Source organism: Panthera tigris, chromosome D3, assembly GCF_018350195.1.
Source record: "Panthera tigris isolate Pti1 chromosome D3, P.tigris_Pti1_mat1.1, whole genome shotgun sequence".
Classification (NCBI taxonomy): domain Eukaryota; kingdom Metazoa; phylum Chordata; class Mammalia; order Carnivora; family Felidae; genus Panthera; species Panthera tigris.
In genome coordinates, this window is record NC_056671.1 from 11,034,821 (window position 1) to 11,054,241 (window position 19,421).

Genomic DNA, 19,421 nt, shown 5'->3' on the forward strand with positions numbered 1-19,421 from the left:
TCTGGAAGGCGAGGCATCACGAACACCCTTTCCCTGGCGAGGAGCCCTCCTGAGAAAAGAGGGGTCGTGGTGGAATTAGCCACCCGTGGCTTTTCGGTAAATTAAGGGCAGCCATGTCACAAACCCCAAGGCCTATGAACTTCTTCTGCAAGCGGGGACACGGAAACAGTTCTGGTCTCTGTTGCAGCCACTCTGCTCCTCCTTTGCAGTGTGACGATGCAGCCGTAAGTACCCTGGGAACAAATGGACGCGGCCGCGTGCCAAAAACGCTTTATTTTCGAAAAAGGCCGCAGGCTGTAGTTTGCAGCCGCTGCCCTACCCGGACTGGGAGACCAGCCCCGATAAAGGGGGGATAACTTGGGATTTATTAGGGGCTTCTGTGGCTACAGGGCGTGGTGAAATAGGCTTATCTGTTCTGCAGTGTGCAAAGCTGTGTGCCCTCTGGCAGTTCACTAGACCTCTCTGGGTCGCAGTCTGCACCTCGGAAAGATGAGAATGTCACTTCCCTCCAGGGAGGCGGGAGGCCCAAAGGGGACTGCGCGCCCAAAACCCCTTAGCAGTGCTCCCCGCCCGGAGTGAGTCCTCCGCCGGCTCTCTCCCCTCCTCTTCTCTTGCACCTGACTTGGTCGTTACTAAGAAGCCGCATGGCTGCCTCCTTCAGAGCGGTAGGGTGTCGAGGTTCAAGGTGGGGAAGAGCTGGCTTCAGGCCAAGCGGGGCTCGGGTGCTGGCTGCACACCTGGCCACCGTCCGTCCAGCCTTCCTGTGCCCGGGCTTCCCTCCCACGGGGTGACAGTGAGGAGGAACCGAGTGGCCTCCTGCACGGGGCCGAGTGCCTACTAGATGCTCGGTTAGGAGGGGCTGTTCGCTGCTCATTCATGCACCCCACGGACAGTTATGGAGCGCCCCCTCCGTGCCAGATGCAGGGCCAAGGCAGGGGATGCGGAGAGGGCCCTGAGCCTGGGGACGGAGCCTCTCGGGGAGAAAACACATCGGACAATTGCACACGTGAACCCAAAGCGGCAGGAAGGCGAGGTGAGGGGCGGGATGGGGGAATTGAGAAGATAAGGGGCATCGCGTCCAGGGGGACTTTCAGACGCTCTGGCGGAGACCTGAGGGCGACGCGGGGTGGGGGTCAGGCTGCCAGGACGAGGGCACCAGCAGTCAGGCTCCTTCCCTGCCTGGTCCCCCGGCTGCAGGGGGGGTGGGGGCAAGGGCTAGTGACCCACCCGGACAGGCACCCGTCTGCACCCGGAGAGAGCAGATCTCCCACCCCGGCCGGGCCGGGCTCGGGCGGGCGGGGGGAGGCACGGCTGCCAGCTGCTTGCCATGCCGGTCATGTCTGCGCTCCCGGCTCCGGAGGTGAAAGGTGCAGCCGCTAACCACAGCCCATCAGTCCTCCCAGCTGGAATAAGGCAACGCCAATAAAAGCCTGTTTGCCCGGGCCTCCCTGGCTGCGCGGGCTCCGAAACAGAGGGTTCTGCGGGCGGATTGCTTCTCTACCATTATATTCTCTCGGTGCCGCTCGCGGGTACCGCGGCCTGCCGAGGCCCTGAAAGCTTCTCGATGCCTGGACCCTGCTGGTTTGTAACACGCTCGGGAAGAAAAGGGCACAGCCAGTGGCCGACTTTCCTCCTCCTTCCCTCCTCGCATTCTCTTTTCACCCTCCCACAAGCAAGGCGCGGAAGAATGGCACTTCACCTGCTGGGGGGTGGTGGGGGCTGCTGCGAGGTGGAGAGGGGAGAGCCGGTTCTGGGCCGGGAGGAGAGGCAGGGCAGGGGCGAGGGGGAGGGCGGCTCTGTGCAGAAGGGCCGTCTCGCTATTCCCTCCCAAAGCACCTCCGTCTGGCGTCAAGGCCTTTGCAGACTCAGGGCAACTTTTCCGAGGCCTTTCAAAGACCTGCCCTTCGCTGCTCAATCCGATGGGTATTTGGTAGGTGCCACCTGGGCACTGAAAACAGGATACCCGGCTGTCTTACAGGGACCTCGGAGAGGACGCAGGCTTCCACGTGGTGGGGAAGCTGGGGGTTTAAAACCAGCTGCCAATACAGGGGCCTAGGCAAGCGGCGAGCACCAGACCGGGCACCGAGCACGTTCAGTTCCCACAGCTGCAGTGGAAGGCAAGGCGTTACCAACACCCTTTCCCCCGGCGAGGAGCCCTCCTCCTCCTCTCCCTCCTTGCCTCCCTCATCCTCCTCCCTCCTCTTCCTCCTCCCCCTCTTCCTCTCCCTCCTCCTCCCCCCTCCTCCTCCGCTTCCTCTTCCCCCCTCATCCCCTCCCTCCTCCTCCTCTCCCTCCTCCTCTTCTGCCTCTCCCCTCCTCCCCCTCCTCTCCCTTCTCCCCCTCCTCCTCCTCCTCCCTCCTCTCCCTCCTCCCCCCTTCTCCCCTCTCTCCTCCTCCTTCTTCTCCCCTCTCTTCCTCCTCTCCCTCCTCCCCTCTCCTCCTCCGCTTCCTCCTCCCCCCTCCTCCTCTCCCTCCTTGCCTCCCTCATCCTCCTCCCTCTTCTTCCTCCCCCCTCCTCCTCTCCCTCCTCCCCTCTTCTCCCCTCTCTCCTCCTCCTCTCCCTCCTCCCCTCTTCTCCCCTCTCCTCCTCCTCTCCCTCCTCCCTTCCCTCCTCCTCCTCTCTCCTCACCTCCCTCCCCCTCCCTCCTCCTCCTCTCCCTCCTTGCCTCCCTCATCCTCCTCCCTCCCCTTCCTCCTCCCCCCTCCTCCTCTGCTTCCTCCCCCCTCCCTTCCTCTTCTCCCCTCTCTCCTCCTCCCCTCCCTCCTCCTCCTCGATGCTACTGTGCAAATGCCCTGTCCTGAATGCTGCCCACGTGTTGGGCATACTCCCTCTCTCTGCCACACACATGTGCCCACGTGCACACGCTCGGTATCGCCCAGGCTTATAAAAACCGGGGCTCTTCTTCTCTATTCTCTCCTCCCGTGGCCGGGCCTGACTGCAGCGTAAGGTCAACGAGGTGCTCCTGGCGGCGCAGAGAGGGGAGACATTTGTCACACGCTCACCTGTGCCAGGGGCCCCCCCAGGCACGTTACAGGTGTCAACTCCCTCGGCCCAAATGAGGTGGGCACCCTACTCCCACTGTACAGATGAGAAAGCTGAGGCCCGAGGGTCTCGCCTGAGCTCCCAGAGCAGGGATGGGGACGCGGCCCGGAGTAAACGGAAGGGTGCACACCTGCTGACGGGAAGACGCCTGACTCGGCCGCTAGCAACGGGGTGCCCCTCGGGCAAGTTATCTCTGTGCCTCAGTTTCCTCATGTGCAAAACAGAAGGTAACGACGGTATTGAGCTCCCAGGATTCGGCAGGATTAACACCTGTGAATAATTCCGCAGGCAGCTCCTGGCAGGGAGTAAGACTTAACAGATGAAAGTTGTTACCGCGGTAATAATAATCATGAGTGCCATCTAACCCGAACCGCGCCTGGAGCTATCCACCTTGACCTAGGCTCATCGGGGACTCATGGCTGGAGAGGGGGCCGGCTGCAAGGGCTGGGAAGCTCTTGGTTCGCCAGCAGGCTGTGTGCCTGGCCCGGCTGAATGGCTGAGACGCCTGCCTGTCGTTCCCTGGCCCACATTCCGCAGGGAGCCCTTTGTCGCAGCCTGGGGGCTCGGGCTGGGCAAACGGGGCCGGGGCCTCCACCTGAGGTCTGTGTGCCTTCCTGGCAGAGCTCGGCGTGGAGGGAGGAAACTGGGCATGGGTGCCACCTGCCCTTGGAGTCTGCCAGGGCCCTAGAAGCGCCGAACAAGGCAGATTTCGACATAATGAGCTGGGTACTTTTCGCCACAGGGAAGGGGCAGAGCGGGGAACAGGGTCCAGCCAGGAGAGCAGGAGGCCAGCAGCCCTATTCTGAACGCTCAGGGGGTTCCTGAAGAGATCGGGCGGACAATGGGGTGGGCGGGTGAGAGGGACGCACGACTCCAGAGCACCTGTTGTGCACACACTTGTCTACCCCCCTTCCCCAGGGTCCAGCTAGCACAGGAAGGATTGACGGAGCCGTCAGCCCGGGTTCGGGGCGCTTCGGCCTGACTGTGTGAGTTTGAGCCCCGCTTCCCCCGTTTGCTGCCTGCGTGACCCCGGGCAAGTTACTTCATCTCGTCCCTTAATCTGTAAAGTGGGCAGACAAGCGGCCTCTGCCTCCCGGGAGTGTGGCTGAAGAAACCCAAAGAGGCAGCTCCCGCTGCTTTTGTTATTCTGTGCATCATCTTCACAACAATTTTAGGAGCGACGTCTTTGTCGGCCTGGTTTGTTTGTTTGTAAAAGGGGAAACGGAAGCCCACAGGGCACAGGGACTCCTCCCTGGACACCTAGCCGGGAAGCAGCAGGATCTGGGTCCCGTTGATGACAAGGTCAATGCTCCTTCTCCTTAAAGCCAACCTTTTAGGGACCAGGACCTTACAGAAAATCGGACAACAGATCCTCTTGCCAAAGGGGTGTGGGCGCACGTGCACGCCCCCCGGGGGACGTTTCTGGGTGTTCACAGCCCCTCTGAGGCCAGCCCCAGACTAGGATCCACGAAGACAAGGTTTCATGGATCCTAGGGTACAAATCCCTGTCTCTTATCTTGCTGTGTTCTGGAGAGCTTTCTTTTGTTTTAAGAGGATTATCATGTGTTTCTTTGGGAAAGAGTGCTGTGAAACACGACTGGGAATTACTCTCAGGCTCTCTGTCCCCCAAACTCGCAGCCTGCCTTCCTGCCACGACCCAGATGGGTGAGGCCAGTGTGGAGGGTTGCCACGTGGCCGCGAGAGACCCTTCCAGACCGGATACTCCCGCCCCTCACCCCGGCCGCACGCCCTGGTGTTTGTGGGCACCACACGTATTCTCTGGTGCCGCCAGATCCATTCTCTGTCCTGCTGTCCCCCGGAAGGTGTCCCTGGGGGACCTGGCCCTCTGGCTTTACAAAGGGAATGGGCCAGTGGGAGACCCGGGGGAGAGTAGAGGTGGGAAGAAGGAGGGGCCGCAGGCATTTCCCACCCCAGCTCCCCACCTGCTCTGTTCTCTGGCACTGGCTGTGTCCCTCTACACTAGGGGACTAGGTGGCGGTCTGCATCGTTTCCTCCCTCTGCCCCTGCAGGCCCTGGGGACGGGACGACGGGGGAGTGGCAGGTGTGTGGGGTCGGGGGAGTTGCTCACCTCTGGCCCCTGCCCACAGGCTCTTCCTGCCAGTCCTTGGGGTCAATTCTGTTCCCTGGTGGAACGCTGCCCGTCTACCCTTAGTGCTGGGTGGGGGGCTGGTAGCACTGACTTCCACATGCTCGGTTAGCTCAGAGTCGGTGACCCCTTCCGGAACCTGCGAGGACAGTGTTCCTCCAGGAACAAAGGGGGTCTAAACACAGAGCTTGGCTGACCCTCAAAACTGACCTCAGGGGCCTCATATCACCTTTGCGCTTGAGCCCCCTCACCTGTAAGTGGGCACACCGTGCCACGCACCCCACACGGCTTTCTATGAGGACGCACTGTGTCAACACCAAAGGGCCTTATGCCATTTTCCATCACGATCTGTCACTCACCCCCTCCATTTCTGGAAGGGACCCTGGAGATTCTATGTTCAGGGTCTGGACGAATCCGGATGAAGGCAGCCGTGCAGTAAATGCTCACACACCCCACATCTAATAAAGGCCCCAAGCTTCTGGAAAATGGCATTGGCTAGTATCGGGCAGCACGGGACGGCCGGGTGGGGTGGGAGGCTCCACAGCCGGCCTGCTGTTCAAATCGGCCACTCTCCAGCTGCATGACCACGGGCGATGCCTCAGTTTCCCTGTCTGCAAAACGGAGCCAGCAGGGCCTCGAGCGGCTGCAGCTCCGGGAGGAAACACGAGGCCACGCAGGTCACAGACTGAGGGCGGGCCCCCTGGCGCAGAGCGAGCCCTTAATAAACGGCAGGGGTCACACGTCACCCCGATGCTAGCTTGGTCTCAGTTCTCCCGTCCGTAAAACGGGGCGAATCGTGCCCATCTCGTGGGGTTGTTGGGGAACTGATGGCAAGAATCGTACGAACCAGCTGCAGCCTCCAACTGCTGCCAGGACCGCGCCTGCCCCTGTGCGGGCCGCGGGGGCAGCCGATACTCGGAGACGTCGGACCCTGCAGAAACGCTTGTGGCCGAGGCTTTCCGCTGGGGTGAGGCGATAATGCTGTCTTCGGAACTCAATTTATTGAAGGGGGCTTCTCTCCCACGCAGGGCAGAACTGCTGAGCCTGCACTCTGCCGGCCCTGGGGGCGGGCGGCGGGGAGGACCGGGGAGAGTCCCTTACACAAACATTTGCCGACGGGTGCATTTGGGCCTGTCAATGGCTGTCGATAAGGACGGGTTCCCTTTCTGCGCGTCAGGATTTGGGGCCTTATTGAGTCGTAAGCTGGGGACTGTGTGCTCAGTCCTGATTCCCTCCAGCTGCTCGTTCGCCCCTGCTCGTATATTCCCCAGCCTCAGACTGAGGGCCCGGCACACAGCGTGCCCGGCAACGGGGGGCCCAGCCACGAACCCGAGGACCCAGTCTGCATGCCAGGGAAGGTATCAGTCCGGTGAGGATAAAAACCAAAAGAAAGAAACTATCGCATGGCAGGGAAGGAGAGGAACAGAGGGAGGGGCCATGACTGATACCTGAGAAGGAGGCAGACGGAGGGAGGGCTTCCCGGGGGAGGTGTCATTTGAGCTGGGCCTTAATGGCTGAATAGGCACCGCCTGATTCAAAACCACTGGAGGGCCAGGCATCGTGAGCAGAGGGGAGAACACACGGGAAGTCACAGAACACCATGTGGCGTGTGGGGAGGGTCGGTGGGCTGGGAAAAGGCCACCGGAGCAGGCAGGGGCGTGTTCTGAAGGGTCTGGCAGCCTGGGCTTCAGTCCCAGCTCGGAGCTCTTAGCACACTTGACCGGGCTGTAGTCTCGCATCCCCGAAACGCTGCTCAGGAGCCCCGCTTGCTAACGCAGAGTAAGACAGATGAGGCCCAACCGGAAAACTCACGGCCCTGTATGGGCCACCTCCTCCCTGGGTTCTCCTAAGCTGAGCATGACTTTGTTCTGGCTCCAGGCTCCGTCCCTACACGGACGAGCGGGGGAAGGGTGGGCTTTGTAGCCAACACCCCCCCAGACTGCCCCCAGGTGACACCACCGGGCAGCGGGGATGGGTGAGGGGGGCAGTGGCAGGGGCTCGGGCGAACTGGTCCATCCAGGAAAGTCCCCGAGAGCCATGAACCTGCCGGTTGTCCCTGGGACCTCTGGGCAGAGGAAGGCAGGCTGCCACCTGAGACCTGGCGGCAGCCAGGGTGGGGGCCACGGGGGAGGCCACGGAGCCCCTTCGCCAAGCCCAGCTCTCCCAGGCCGGTGGGAGGAAGGGACGCGTTCCCTGCTCGCTGAGGCTGCTTCCTGGACACCCGTCACTGAGCCACCAGGATCCTAAGGTAGGAGGCTCGCAGCTGCCCCTTTCTGGCCTGGCCTTGAACGCGCTTCTGAGATGGTGGGAGAGGAAGGAGATGGGATGCGGGCTCAAAGGTCCCTCGACTGCCCGAGTGTGGGGGTGTGCACTAGTGGGGGGGATGGTTGGGGACCGGGGGATGGCCCGGTTCTTGGGGCTTTCCCTCATCCCCTCCTGACTCCCCAGCAACCTGCTGGAGAAGGTGAGGCCCCTTGTGAGCCAGCCCCCCACGCTCTTCACTTCATCTTTTCCGAACACACCGGCCCTCCCCGTTTCTCCATGTGCCAAGCTCAAGGTCCCCGCTGCTCAGGCAGCCCTTTTGTGGGCACGAATGTCACCTCTGCAGGAGGCCTTTCCAGACCACCCGCTCAAGCAAGGTGCCGGCCTCTTCCGCTCGGACCCACGGCCCGGCTAGGCCACAGCCACATCACTAGCCCCAGGACACAACCGGTGAGTAGTTTTGGGGGACGGACTGAGCGATCGGCGAGGACGCGTGATGCCACAAAGGTGTGTGACCGGTGGCGTCACGACCTGGGACCATCAGGCCCCTGGCAGAGAGTACACGGCCCTCAAACCAAGTAACTGAGCAGAGTCGGGCTAAAAGGCGGCAGGGGGTGGGGGCTTCAGGGGAGGGACCCCCCCAGGCTGGCGGCCGGGACGCGGACAGAAGTGCCAGGCAGAGAGGGCTATAGATGGGGGGCAGTGCCAGCCGGTCAGCTCGCAGAAACCCGGCAAAAGGGACAGCGGACGGGGATGATGGGACTGGGAGGTGATAAACGTCCTGACCCCAGGCTCTTCCTCTCCCCAGTTTCCTGCCAGGCCTCTCGATGACCCAGCCCAACCAGACACCGAACGGCACGGAGACTAGCGACGCTGTCCACACGGGTCGGCCTCCCGGTGCGGAACGAGGACAGGAGGCCGGGCAGCAGCTCGGGGGACAGCTGGGGGGGCGCCCAGCATGCACTGGGAGGGAGACGGGGTACCCTGCCGCGCGCGGCCCATCCCGTCCCGGCCAGGGCGAGGGCAGTCCCCTCGGGAGCCCCGGCACACTTACCGTGGAAACGCTCGGCCGTCTTCCGCCTCAGGGCTGGCAGGCTCACTTCGGAATCGGCCCACTCCAGCACCAGCCTCCGGCCGTACAGGTGGGTGCTGTGGCACAGGGCATGGAAGGCTCTCTGCGGGGGGGCAAGAGCAGGAAACGGAAATGTGAGTTAGCTGAGACCCACCTGCAGACGCCCCATCCTGCCCCCCTCTTGCCCGCCACCGCCTCAAGCTCGAAGGCCAGGTTCTGGCCCTTGTGACACCTGCTCTCCGGCCAGGGTGTGGGAGCTCTTGGCCACTTGATTCGATTAGTGGGTTATGTTCCCAGGGAGAGAGCTGCAAGTGACCGTGCCGTCGATATATGTGCTGTCGATATATTTGCCGTCCGGGCCTGTAGTTGGTACCTGGGCCGGCACCTTCTTCTTTCCCGTGCCATGTCCTGCCTGGGGAGGGCCACCCCATTAGCTGGCTCGCCTCCCACCACGCCGTCAGGGGCACCGCCCGAGACAGCCGAGCCCTGCCTGGCTATGGTGACAGCCAGGCAGGCCCCTCACCGTCGCCTGGTGGCTCTGTCCTTCGCTAACCCCGCGGATTCTGTCCCCCACCTCTCTCTGCTGCCCTTGGCCAGGCCCTCGGGCCCTCAGACGGCCTCCGCCCTCTCGGGTGCCGGCTCCTTCTCCCGGCTCGGCAGCCCCGTCCTCCTCCCAGCCTTCCCCCCACTTCTGGTGTTCGTGCTTTATTGAGACTCAATCCACACGTCACCCATCTGAAGCATAAGGTTCCCCACCCTCGGCCTTCCGAAGGAAACCCCACCCTCGTGAGCGGCCACACCACCCCTCGCCCCGGCCCCCGGCCCGCAGCAAGCACCAGTCTGCTTTCCGGCTCTTTGGATCCGCCTGTTCTGGACATTTCATACAAACGGAACCACGCAGTACTGGTGAGTTCCGTCCTAAATGGCGCCGGGGCCCAAGCTAAGTGGAGCCTCGCGGGGCCGGGGTGGGGGGGGGGGCGCTCTTCCTGAAGCACTCCCGTGGTACACGAGAGGCCAGGCGCTTGGCCTCTGGAGCCACCTTGTCCAGGCAGGTGGGCACGCTTCCAGAGACTGGGCGCGTTGATGAATCTCACCGGCCTCGGTGTTCAAATCCATGAAGCGGGAATGTCAACGGCGTGCCAATCTAAGGGTTCTAGAGGAGGCGAGGAGGAGTTTTAACACGGAAGGCACTTCGAACGGCGTGGGGGCACACAGTCAGTGCTCAAGAGATGCTAGCTCTCCTCGTGGGGGTGCCGTTGACTGCAGGCTTATCACACCTGCAATTGCCTTCTCTCAGCAGAGGGGCCTCGGGTCAGCAGTGGGTGCGCGTCAGCCCCGGAAGCCACGGTGGCTAGCGGTGGGCACCTTCGTCTCTGCTTCTGGGCTGTGGCAGCACCACGAGGCACCAGGAGGGGCCGTGGGGCCTGTCCCTCTTGCTTCCTCCGTGCTGCGGGGAGGCAGCGTGTGACCGGGAGGGCTCTGCTCCGGAACCGGTCCGGACTCGGGCCCTCAGCTGCAGCGCGACTCTTACAGGCTGGACCACGTTCTCCCAGACGAGAGCGGTTGGCATCCAAACCCCTGGGGCCTCAGGTCGTGACCTTGTTTGGAGATCGGGTCTTTGCAGATGTATAGTCAAGTTAAGACGAGCACACACTGGAGAGGACGGGCCCTTTAACCTACCCTGACTGTGTCCTCGGAAGAGACGGCCGCGTGGAGACACGGAGACGCACGGTAAGCGCCCCGCGGGGACAGAGGCCGCCGAATGCCGCTGTCGCCGGAAGCCAGGGGAGAGCGGTGGGGAACAGACCTCCCTCAAGAGGGACCAAACACTCTTGGCCCCTCGAGCCTGGGGACTCCTGGCCTTGAGAATTGGGAGCCGAGAAATTTCGGTCGGTTGTGTTTCCGCGGTACTTTGCGACGGCAGCCGCGGGGACCTTGGGTGAGCCGAGTGCCCCACGATAGCCTCGGTCTCCTCATCTGGACAACGGGGGGGTGAATGTGTGGGATCACCACGCAGCAAGCCCGTGGGTGGCACACAGCTGACCACCCCCGCACGACCCACCTTGAGAAGCGTGAGCGGGAGGCGGATGGGACACGCATCTTTTTAAAATGAGACACGTGGCGGGATTGAGCAAAAAACACTGTTCTCAGATCCGCCTTTCCGAGAAAGGCCAGGTGCAGGCAACTTTTCCTCCCCCCCCAACTTTTTTTTTTTCACTTTAATTTAAAAAAACTCTTTCTGACTGCCAGCGGAGCCTCTGCGTTTTTTTCCATGTGGATATAAAAATGCATCTGGACTCCGAGCCGAAATGGCCCATTCAGAGCTTTAAAACACACGCGTGCTCAGCTGGCGCGGCAGAGAAACAGCCTGACTGGGGGTGCCGGGGGTTTGAAGACGGGGGAGAGGAGTCAGTCGGGAGTCTGGTGTGGCGGGTACTCCGGCCCGGCGCCGGGATCCCTGAGGAGCTGCGGTCCCGGGGACACGGGCGGGAGGGAGCGGCCACGAGGCAGCATCTGGTGGCAGCCGGGAGCCGCGGAGAGGACAGGGGAGCAGAGCCCGGGAGGCGGGCCCAGGCGAGAGGCCCTGACCCCGGCCTCCCTCTCTCCGTGCGGCCATCAGCCTGGCGTTTCCTTCCTGCCCCCGGAGCCCCGTTCCTGTGCCACACAGAGCCCGGAGAGGTCTCCACTCACCACAGGAGTTGCTAAGAACTCCCTCTCCTGGCCTCCCTCCGACATCAACCCTTCCAAATGCTCATCTCCTCTTTAGAAGGGCTTCTGACGGCAGGAGGGGAGGTGGCACAGCCACTGAGATGGGGGGCTCTGGGCCTGGGCGACTTTGGTTCAAATCCGAGCGAGCTGTGTGAGCTGGGGCAGGCCGCTTAACGTCTCTGGGACGCATTTCCTCGAGAGGCGGCAGCAAAGAACGGATAGGAGTCCGTGGACTGTGAAGTCTAGCTCTTACAACACCACCGTGGGCTGTCGTTCCTATTACTGCCCTCGGTTCCCCTGAGGCCACCAAAGAGCAGGAATAACATCCAGCGGGACACAAAAGCTCTTGTGCATTTGGTGTCGGGAGTGCAGTGGGTGGTTCCCCCAAAACAGCAGGACCACCCTCCCGAGTTCCAGTCCCTTCTGGTCAATAGGAGACCAGGCCGCTTTCCTCAGTGCCCGCTGTGTTGGTGGTGACAGTGACTCGAGGCTAAGATCGGCCTTGGACAGTCAGTCCAGGCCTCACGGGGCTTTCAGGTGAGCGCAGGGGAAGGCGCTGAGGAACGCGGAAGGTTCCAGGCACAGCAGAAGGGAACTGCGGCCCTGGCCTCTCTGGCCTGGGCCTGCCAGCAGCTTCCTCCCTGGCCTGTGTGCCTCCTGAGACCCACGCTGCCTTCCCCGTGAGAGTTCTGAACCTCGGCTGTGGTTCTGAACCTCAGGGCCTTGTCCATCCTGGGGCGCCCAGGGGTCTCGGGAGGAAGCGGGGAGTTACATGTTCCTGGCCGTGTGCTTCTCTCCAAATCCAGCTTCTTTCTGTTGCCTGTTTCCTTCCCTTGGGAGGAAAGGGCCGCCTTCGTTCCATGGATTATGGATCTCCTGGGTTAGAACTCGGAGCCCACGACCACAACCTACTCATCAGAACGAACATCACTCTCCCGTTGCAACGAAAGGAGCACAGAGGCACGGGCCGAGGTCTGCGTGCGCGTCAACCGCCTTCTTGTTTTTCCTTTCAGACTCCGTGCACTCCGTCCCTGGGCCTTTGTAACAACACCCGCCCTGGCCTCGGAAGAGCTCCCTCGTCACAGCCGCCTCGGTGGCGGCCCAGCACAGGCCCCGCTCGCCTCACACGGACTGCCACCGGGCACCCTCCCCACGCCCTGCACACACGGCTTCCATTGCGGTACCTGCCCCGTTAACGTGTGCCGGCCTCCGCGGCTCAGCCTTGAACCTTAGAGGCGAGGCCTCTCTCCCTGCTGCCCCTAGTGCAGTGCTCAGGGCAAAGTGTGCTCAGGAGATCGAGTAGCTCCCCCTTCTCCGCAGGGGATACGTTCTAGGACCCCAGTGGGTACCCGAACCCACAGACGGTACCGAACCCCATCTACGCTGTACTTTTCCTGCACACACACACACACCTGTGGTAAAGTTTAACTTCTAAATCAGGCGTGTGACGCGGCGTGAGGCCACGCGGCCCGAGGAGGAGGGCCATCTGCTTCCGGGCCACAGTTGATCGTGGGTAACGAACCACGGGAAGGGAAACCGTGGATGGGGGGTGGGGGTGGGGCTGCTGTATTCACAGAGCCGTATTCAAGTTGGTCCTGGCTAGAGACGGTGGGCTGGCTTAAATAACCCGCCGTGGTCCCTCCACGTCCCTATGATACAGACTACGAAGACGCAGGAGCGAGGAGTGTGGCGTCTCCGGCTGCCACATGCAAAGGGACGGCCCGCCTTGCGGTTAGGACGAGACCTGGTGCGGACACGCTCTTGGGTCTGGCAACGGGGAGGGGAAGGCCTGCTCCCGACGTGTATGACTCTGGGGCCCTGGGGGACGGGAGCAGGTGCCCAAGCCACCAGGACCCGGGAGACCGCAGATCACCCGCTCGGCTCACTGTGCAACTCTAAGGGTGCGTTCACTTGTCCGGGAGCAGAATGCCATAGAAGGGGGGGCCTCTGCCCTCCGGAGCCACTTCCTGCCATCCTCTGTGGCAACAGGGCTGGCCGCTCCTACTCCTCTATCGGCCCCCACTCTCCGTGCTTTTGCAGGCCACTCCCACGGACCGTGTAACTCGGGCTCTCGCCCTCTGGCTTCCGCGTAGGTGATGCCCGGAGTCCTGGAGGGAGGGAGGAAGGGGGTGGGGGTGCCGTCCCCCTGCCCCCTTCCGCCAGGACTACAGCTCCTGCCGGCGGCCCCTCCCCTCTCACCGGTCCCCCAGCCCTACTTATTCCTCCATAAATCTCTCTTAGACCATCGGGGGTGGGGTGTCTGCCGACCCGGGGGGCTGCCCGAAGTGCCTCTGCCTCGACCCAGGGCAGACGGGCCTCGCGCTCCAGACAGCAGGTCTCAGGGCCTGGCCCCGCTCCGAGAGTTGAGGCCCACCGAGGAGAGCTTGGGCAGGGCCGGCTGGGGTGCGGGCTGGCTCCCGCCATCTGGTCCCTGGCTCGGCTGTCCCAGAATCACCCCCCTTTGATCTCTGACCCGAGCCACCAACTGTGGCCCCTGAGAGCCCTAGCCTCCACCGCCTCTTCTGCGGACGGAGCGGGGAGTGACTGACCAGGCCTGGCAGCCATCTTTCCAGAACAGGGAAGACGCTGGAAGGCTGCCAGCGCGGCGCTGGCCTGACCTTTCTGCAGCTCTCCCTGGAGACACAACTCCTCTTCGCGGCAACAAAAGTCCACGCGATGCCCTTGGTGGGAGGCGCCGTCCCAAGGGCGGTGGCTCCCGGGCCGGGCTGAGGACGGGACTCCTGTCTTCGTAAGTCCAGGCACTCGTCGGCCCCTCCTGTCCCGTGTCTCGCAGAGGGGGGAGGGCTGCAGCACGCGTCAGATCCACCTGAGCGCGGACAACGCCAGCCTGCGCCAGGCCATCTGTGCCCCCAATGCCTGGAGTAAGCGTGACCTGGGCCAGCCAAGAATGACCACGTGTGCCCAGGGGCACGGGACTGAGTGGAGGGAACGGAGGCCCGGGGCCCTGGCTGGGGCTGGTGGGGGCCAGGCTCCCCCCGTCTGCTGAGACGGCTGAAAACCGGGGGCTGTGCTTCTGGGAGGAGGGCCTGCCGCGCCGGGATGTTCGCTGTCTTTCGGTGCAGCGTCCTGTGCTCTGAGGCACAGAACCGTCCCGTCCCTGCCTGACGGCTCCCACAATCCCAGAAGCAAGCTCTCAGGAGGTCGTGCCAGCTGCTTCGGGCCTCCACGGGGGAGGAGTGGGGTGGCGGCCGGGCCCGGGAGGAGCACTGGGTGATCGGCCGTGGGGCCCCACTCAGCGCCTCGGGCCATTTCCATTTAAGATACCATGGAGCTGAGGACGAGTTTCTAAGAGAAACACCCGGGGCCCCAGTTCCGGGCGGTTGTGCCTCCATCTCTCAGACAAATAGATGTGTCTCCTTCCTTTCCTGCCTTCATCCACTCAGCTCCTCCCAGTTCTAGTCGACAGTCCCCGGGGGACCCGCCAGGAACCAACGCTACGCGAGGGGACCCAGAGGTGAGGCACCACCTCTGCCCTCTGGAGGGGCGAAAGAGCCACCGGGAGAGAACCAATGCCGCCAGGTCGCCGACGGTCAGAAACGATAAGGCGAGGGGGCCGCGTGGGCTGGTAACGGCCCTGGGGTCCAGGTGGGGCCCTGCTGCTTTCTGGCTTTGTGACCGGACGAGGAACTTCTTTGGGTCTCTACTCTGTCAGCTGCAAAATGGGGGCACTTGGAACTCCCGCGGCTGCCGAGAAGAGTAAGTAGGACAGCCAGCACCCGGGGCACGGGAAGGGCCTGGGTCCTCGCACCTGCTGTTGCCATCGGCAGTGAAGTCACCAGAGGAGCTCCTGGAGGGGAGAAAGGTGTCCCACTCAGCCGGGCTCGTCACCTTTCCCTGGCAATGTGTTCCGAGCGCCTGGTGAATCTGACGTGAGGACACTAGCACCCTAGGTCTTCTCGCGTGGGCAGAGGCCCGGAGGGAGGGACAGGCTGAGCCGAGGGGCACCGCATGGCACTGCTTATGCCCTGGTGACGACGAAGGATGCACACCTGCTAGTCTGAGGAGAGTGTGGCTTGCCCCCACCCCCCGGCTTCTCAGCCCACAAATGTGTCGGCTGAGCCTGAATCCCGGCCTTGAAATGCAAGGCTCAGGATTCAAATATACTTCCCCCACCGCCCCCCACTCCTGGGCCCCAACGATGGGAACTAGGAAAACCTTGCTAACGAAACGCAGGAAAGAACCCGTGTGCGTGTGAGTATGTGCGTGTAGCACGCGTGCCCGAACAGAAAGGTGGGGACCAAAGCCCGGCTCCCTAACGTTTCTGGAGACGAGCAACCTCTACCAGGCTTCAGACCGCAGCAGCCCCACCCCACGGGGCCCGGGCACACCCGGCGGCCGCCCCTTCTTTGGCGCTGTGTGCCACAGCCTGGGCCTAGCCCTGATCTCCACACTTGCCTCCAGGGCCAGTATCATTTCCGACACGGGGACAGACGAGTAACCTGGGCTTCGGGGACGTGACGCCCCTTCTCAGTGTTCGCGGCCTCCTCGCTCCCAGGGGGCGCTGGCCCCTGCGGACCCTGCCGTGCTCCCACGGGCCCCACGGAAACTGCCCGACTCCCTGCTTACCCTCGATGAAGCAAGCGCGTGTTGAGCTCACACCAGTGATGATCTGACGGCGGTCACCGTTTACGGGGCGGGCAAGATGGCCCGGCCCTGTGCTGGCCCCGCCGGGTGCCGGCCAAGGAGGCGTCCCTGCCTTGAGAGGCTCCGTCTGGCCCCCTCACGGTCCCCCTCTCTCCGCCACGGGTCTGATTTCGGCAGAGCTCTCGAGGAGACAGCACGGGCGGGGCCGGGCCCGGGCCCCGTGTCCATGTCGCACCCCCCCCCCCCCCCCCAGCACCGTGCAGAAGCAGGAACCGGGAAGGGACGCGTTAACCGGTGCGACCCCACAATTAAAGCTGCGGCTGTTTACCACGGTGAGAACAGCTCTGCCTGCCAACGCCAGCCGCCATCACGTCTCCCTACTGCCGGCTCCCCCCAAGTGTTTATTTAAGCCAACACATTGCTCTGCTAATTGGATAACATTCCACGTGAAAATAGACCTTTTAAAACAACAGCAGCGGCGGCAAATAAAAACAGCCACAACTGCAAAAGTACAAAGGCGCGGCGGGCTCGGGGAGGGGAAATTAAAGGCGCCTGCATGGGGAAAAAAATTAATATTCCGGTTTCCGGGCTGAGAGTCTATCCTTCCCATCCCTTCTCTTCCAGGCTGGCCTTGCTTTCCTCCTGCAGGACCAGCCTGCTCTGTGCAAAGCGGGAGGTGGGGGCAGCTGCTAAACAGAAGCCCGGTGGCTACCGGTGGCCTCTCTGGGGCCAGGCTGCTTCGGGCTCGGGAGGGCTGGACTCGTGCGCTCACGGGCCCGATGCCGGGGCGCTCACTCTTCTGGGCGTGCTCCCCAGAGATGCTCCGGCCCCTCCCCCTGAAATGGCTCTAATCCGTGAGTCGTCCTCTCCCCTGGGTGCTGGGGTGGGCAGTGGCGGGCATGCTGGGGACAGGAGGGGCCGGCACTCAGCTCAAGCGAACGAGCAGACGAGGCGGGGAGCGCCCTGGACGCACGGGCTGTGGCAGCCGGTCAGCACGCAGAGTTGCCCAGCTCTGCCCGGTTCTGGCTGCATGACCCCGGCTGACCGACGTCACCGCTCTGAGCCTCAGTTTCCAATGCCACCTACCACTCACCTCCTAGAGTCCCGGGAGGACAAGACGTGACAAACGCAAACGCCCAGCAGCCAAAGACAGGCTTCTAGAAGTTGACGGTTTTGATCACCGCCAAGATGCTGCCCTTCCGGAAACATCAGGGCCCAGAGAGCCACGGGGGCACCTGAGACAGGGAGACAGCCGTGCACATAAGTGCAGACCCAGGCCACCCGGGGAAAGACCACTGCATTTGGGATGGCTTGCGTCCTTGACTTCCTCGTCAGCCTCTGTCCTGCCCCCCTCTACCTCGAGGGAGTAGGTTCTTTGGAAGACATCGCCTCACCACCCCCGGAGTTTTAGGGAACACGGGCACTTTCAGAGGGCCTAGGACTCCGAGGGCTGACAAACGACCTAGGAAGGGGGAACGTGCCAGCTCACCGAGGCCGTGATGAGGGTAGACGGGTCTCCTCCAGCTTAGCGCCTTGGCCCCGGGGGCCAGCGCCAGGCTTCGCGGGGATCGGTCCACGGGGCTCTGCAGCGGCTGCACGGACAGAGCTCGGCGGCCGTGCGGAGACCGGGAGGGACTCATGCAAATCTCCTGCCCGATTCCCGGGGCCGCTGCAGGTTGGGATGAGACAGTGCGCGTGTGGTGTATATATCACGTACAAAAGCCGGTGCGGTCGGTCGCAGGGGCCTCTGACTATTGTCATCAGTTGCCTGGTTACCCTGAGCTCTGCCACGACAGCCTCTGCGGAGCCTCGTGCTAGGATTCTCTTCACGGTTTGGGGATGTGCGCTTGCCCCAGAGGGGCCTGACGGATGACAAAGTCCCTGATGATGCACGGGCGGGGGGAAGGCAGTGTCGTGGAGGAAGGTCAGAGGACTCAGGGTGCAGGGGTGCAGGGTGCAGGGACGGCGCAGATGGGCAGACTGCCGAGGGGCTGCCTCGAGGGGCGGACCGGGGCTAATTCTCACCTCGGCCAGCTGGTGGAGGGGGCTGGCTGATGCCAGGGAAGGAGCACTGTCCCGGGAGCCAATGTATCTGGGTCCCGGCCCCCGGCCAGAGACTATCAGTTTCTCCACTGCTTCCCAGACTCAACACGGAACGCCCAGCTGTCCGTTACCCTCTCCCTTCTCCCTTCTCCCCTGGTACCAACCCCCCCATTTTACCCTCCCCTCCCTTCCTCCTTTCCTCCCATCTGAGCATGGCCCGGGGCCCCCAGGAGAGGCTCTGATGCCAGGTTCCCGGGTGGCCGATGCCAAGAGTGACGCCTTCCATCCCCACGGAGGGTGTCCTGCCGGGCAGTGGGAGTGAACCCCCTCGCGAGGGGTGCAGGTGGGTCAGGCAGGGATCAGTCAAGCTCCGGAAAGGCTTCTGAAGGAGGACTCCTCCTTCCCCGAGTGCTTCCGAAAGAGGACGGCCACTTAGGGGGAGCCCGCCAGAGGGATGGGGGTGAGGCGCGTCCCCCCGGCACTCCCACCAATTCCTTCTGTGGGAGTAAAGGTCTCGGGGTGCTCTCCTCGGCGTCTCCTCGTGGCCTTGCACCCCGTCTTCAGACTCACGCCCCCCCCCCCCCCCCGCCCCGCCCCGAGCCGGCTCGACACGTGCGGCAGTCAGAACCGCGTTCGTCGGCGTGCAGTGCGCGCGGCCCCCTGGGTCAGTGGCGGGTGCTGACCATGCCACTCGGAAGACAATGAAGTTGTCCAGACAGACACGGAGAAGGAGAGGGAGGCACAGCTTCCCCGGGAGGCAAAGAGAGCAACGGGAGGCGTGCGGGGAAGGCGCGCTCCTGCTGGGTCCACGCCGTGTGGAGGGCCGGCTCGCACGCTGGCGGGCACGCGGGGCCCCGGTCCTCGTGCGCCCAGAGGAAGGGCTGCGGCGGGGACGCAGGAGCCCGGCCGCCGCCTGTGGGAGGCGAGGGGCAGAGGGGCCAACCCCAGAGGGGCCGCGGGCTGAGTCCCTGCTGTCCTCGGCCGCCCTTTCTCCGCCTGGAGGCCAGAGCGGAAGGCGGGGAAGGGACGGAGGGAGAGGAGCCACCTCCGTGACTCCCCGGGCGCCGTGCCGGCCTTCGGAAGTCACGTCTGCGGCCCGGCTCTGGGGCCGAACGCCGCCCCGTCTACCTGAGGCGCCCCTCCTGCCCCGGAGATCCCGGGGAACGAAACTGCCACCGACCGCGTCCCGGCAACGCGGCCATTGACGCTGGAGGCTGGGAGCCCACGCCGGGTCTGAGCCTCCAGGAGCCACATCGGTTGTGACATCAGCCCCAGCCCTGGAGAGAGGCCGCCGTGTGCAAGGGACACGCCCTCCAGCTGGGGGGCTCCGACGCCTTTTCTCTCGGTTCTGTCCTACCCCTCCTCCTTCTGAGAGCATCTCCCTTGTCACCACCGCCACCCTCCTCCTCCCGGGGCCAGCGCCACTCCGAGGACATCGCCCCCACCCAAACCTCATGACAGCTTGGGGAGGAAAATCCTCTCGCCGTCTCGTAAACATCGCGGAAGCTGAAACACGCAGAACGTGAGTCAGTCGCTTGCCCGAGGTCCCTCGGCAGACAGGGGCAGTACCAGGGTCCCGA

General features: G+C 63.5%; 1 protein-coding gene across 1 annotated transcript in view; it reads right to left on the minus strand.

Moving 5' to 3' along the window:
• Positions 1 to 19,421, minus strand: part of RBM19 (RNA binding motif protein 19) — a 128,319-nt gene that overhangs the window by 12,061 nt on the left and 96,837 nt on the right. The window contains 1 exon segment of the mRNA XM_042961769.1: positions 8,467 to 8,587. Within this exon segment, the coding sequence (XP_042817703.1) occupies positions 8,467 to 8,587 (121 nt within the window).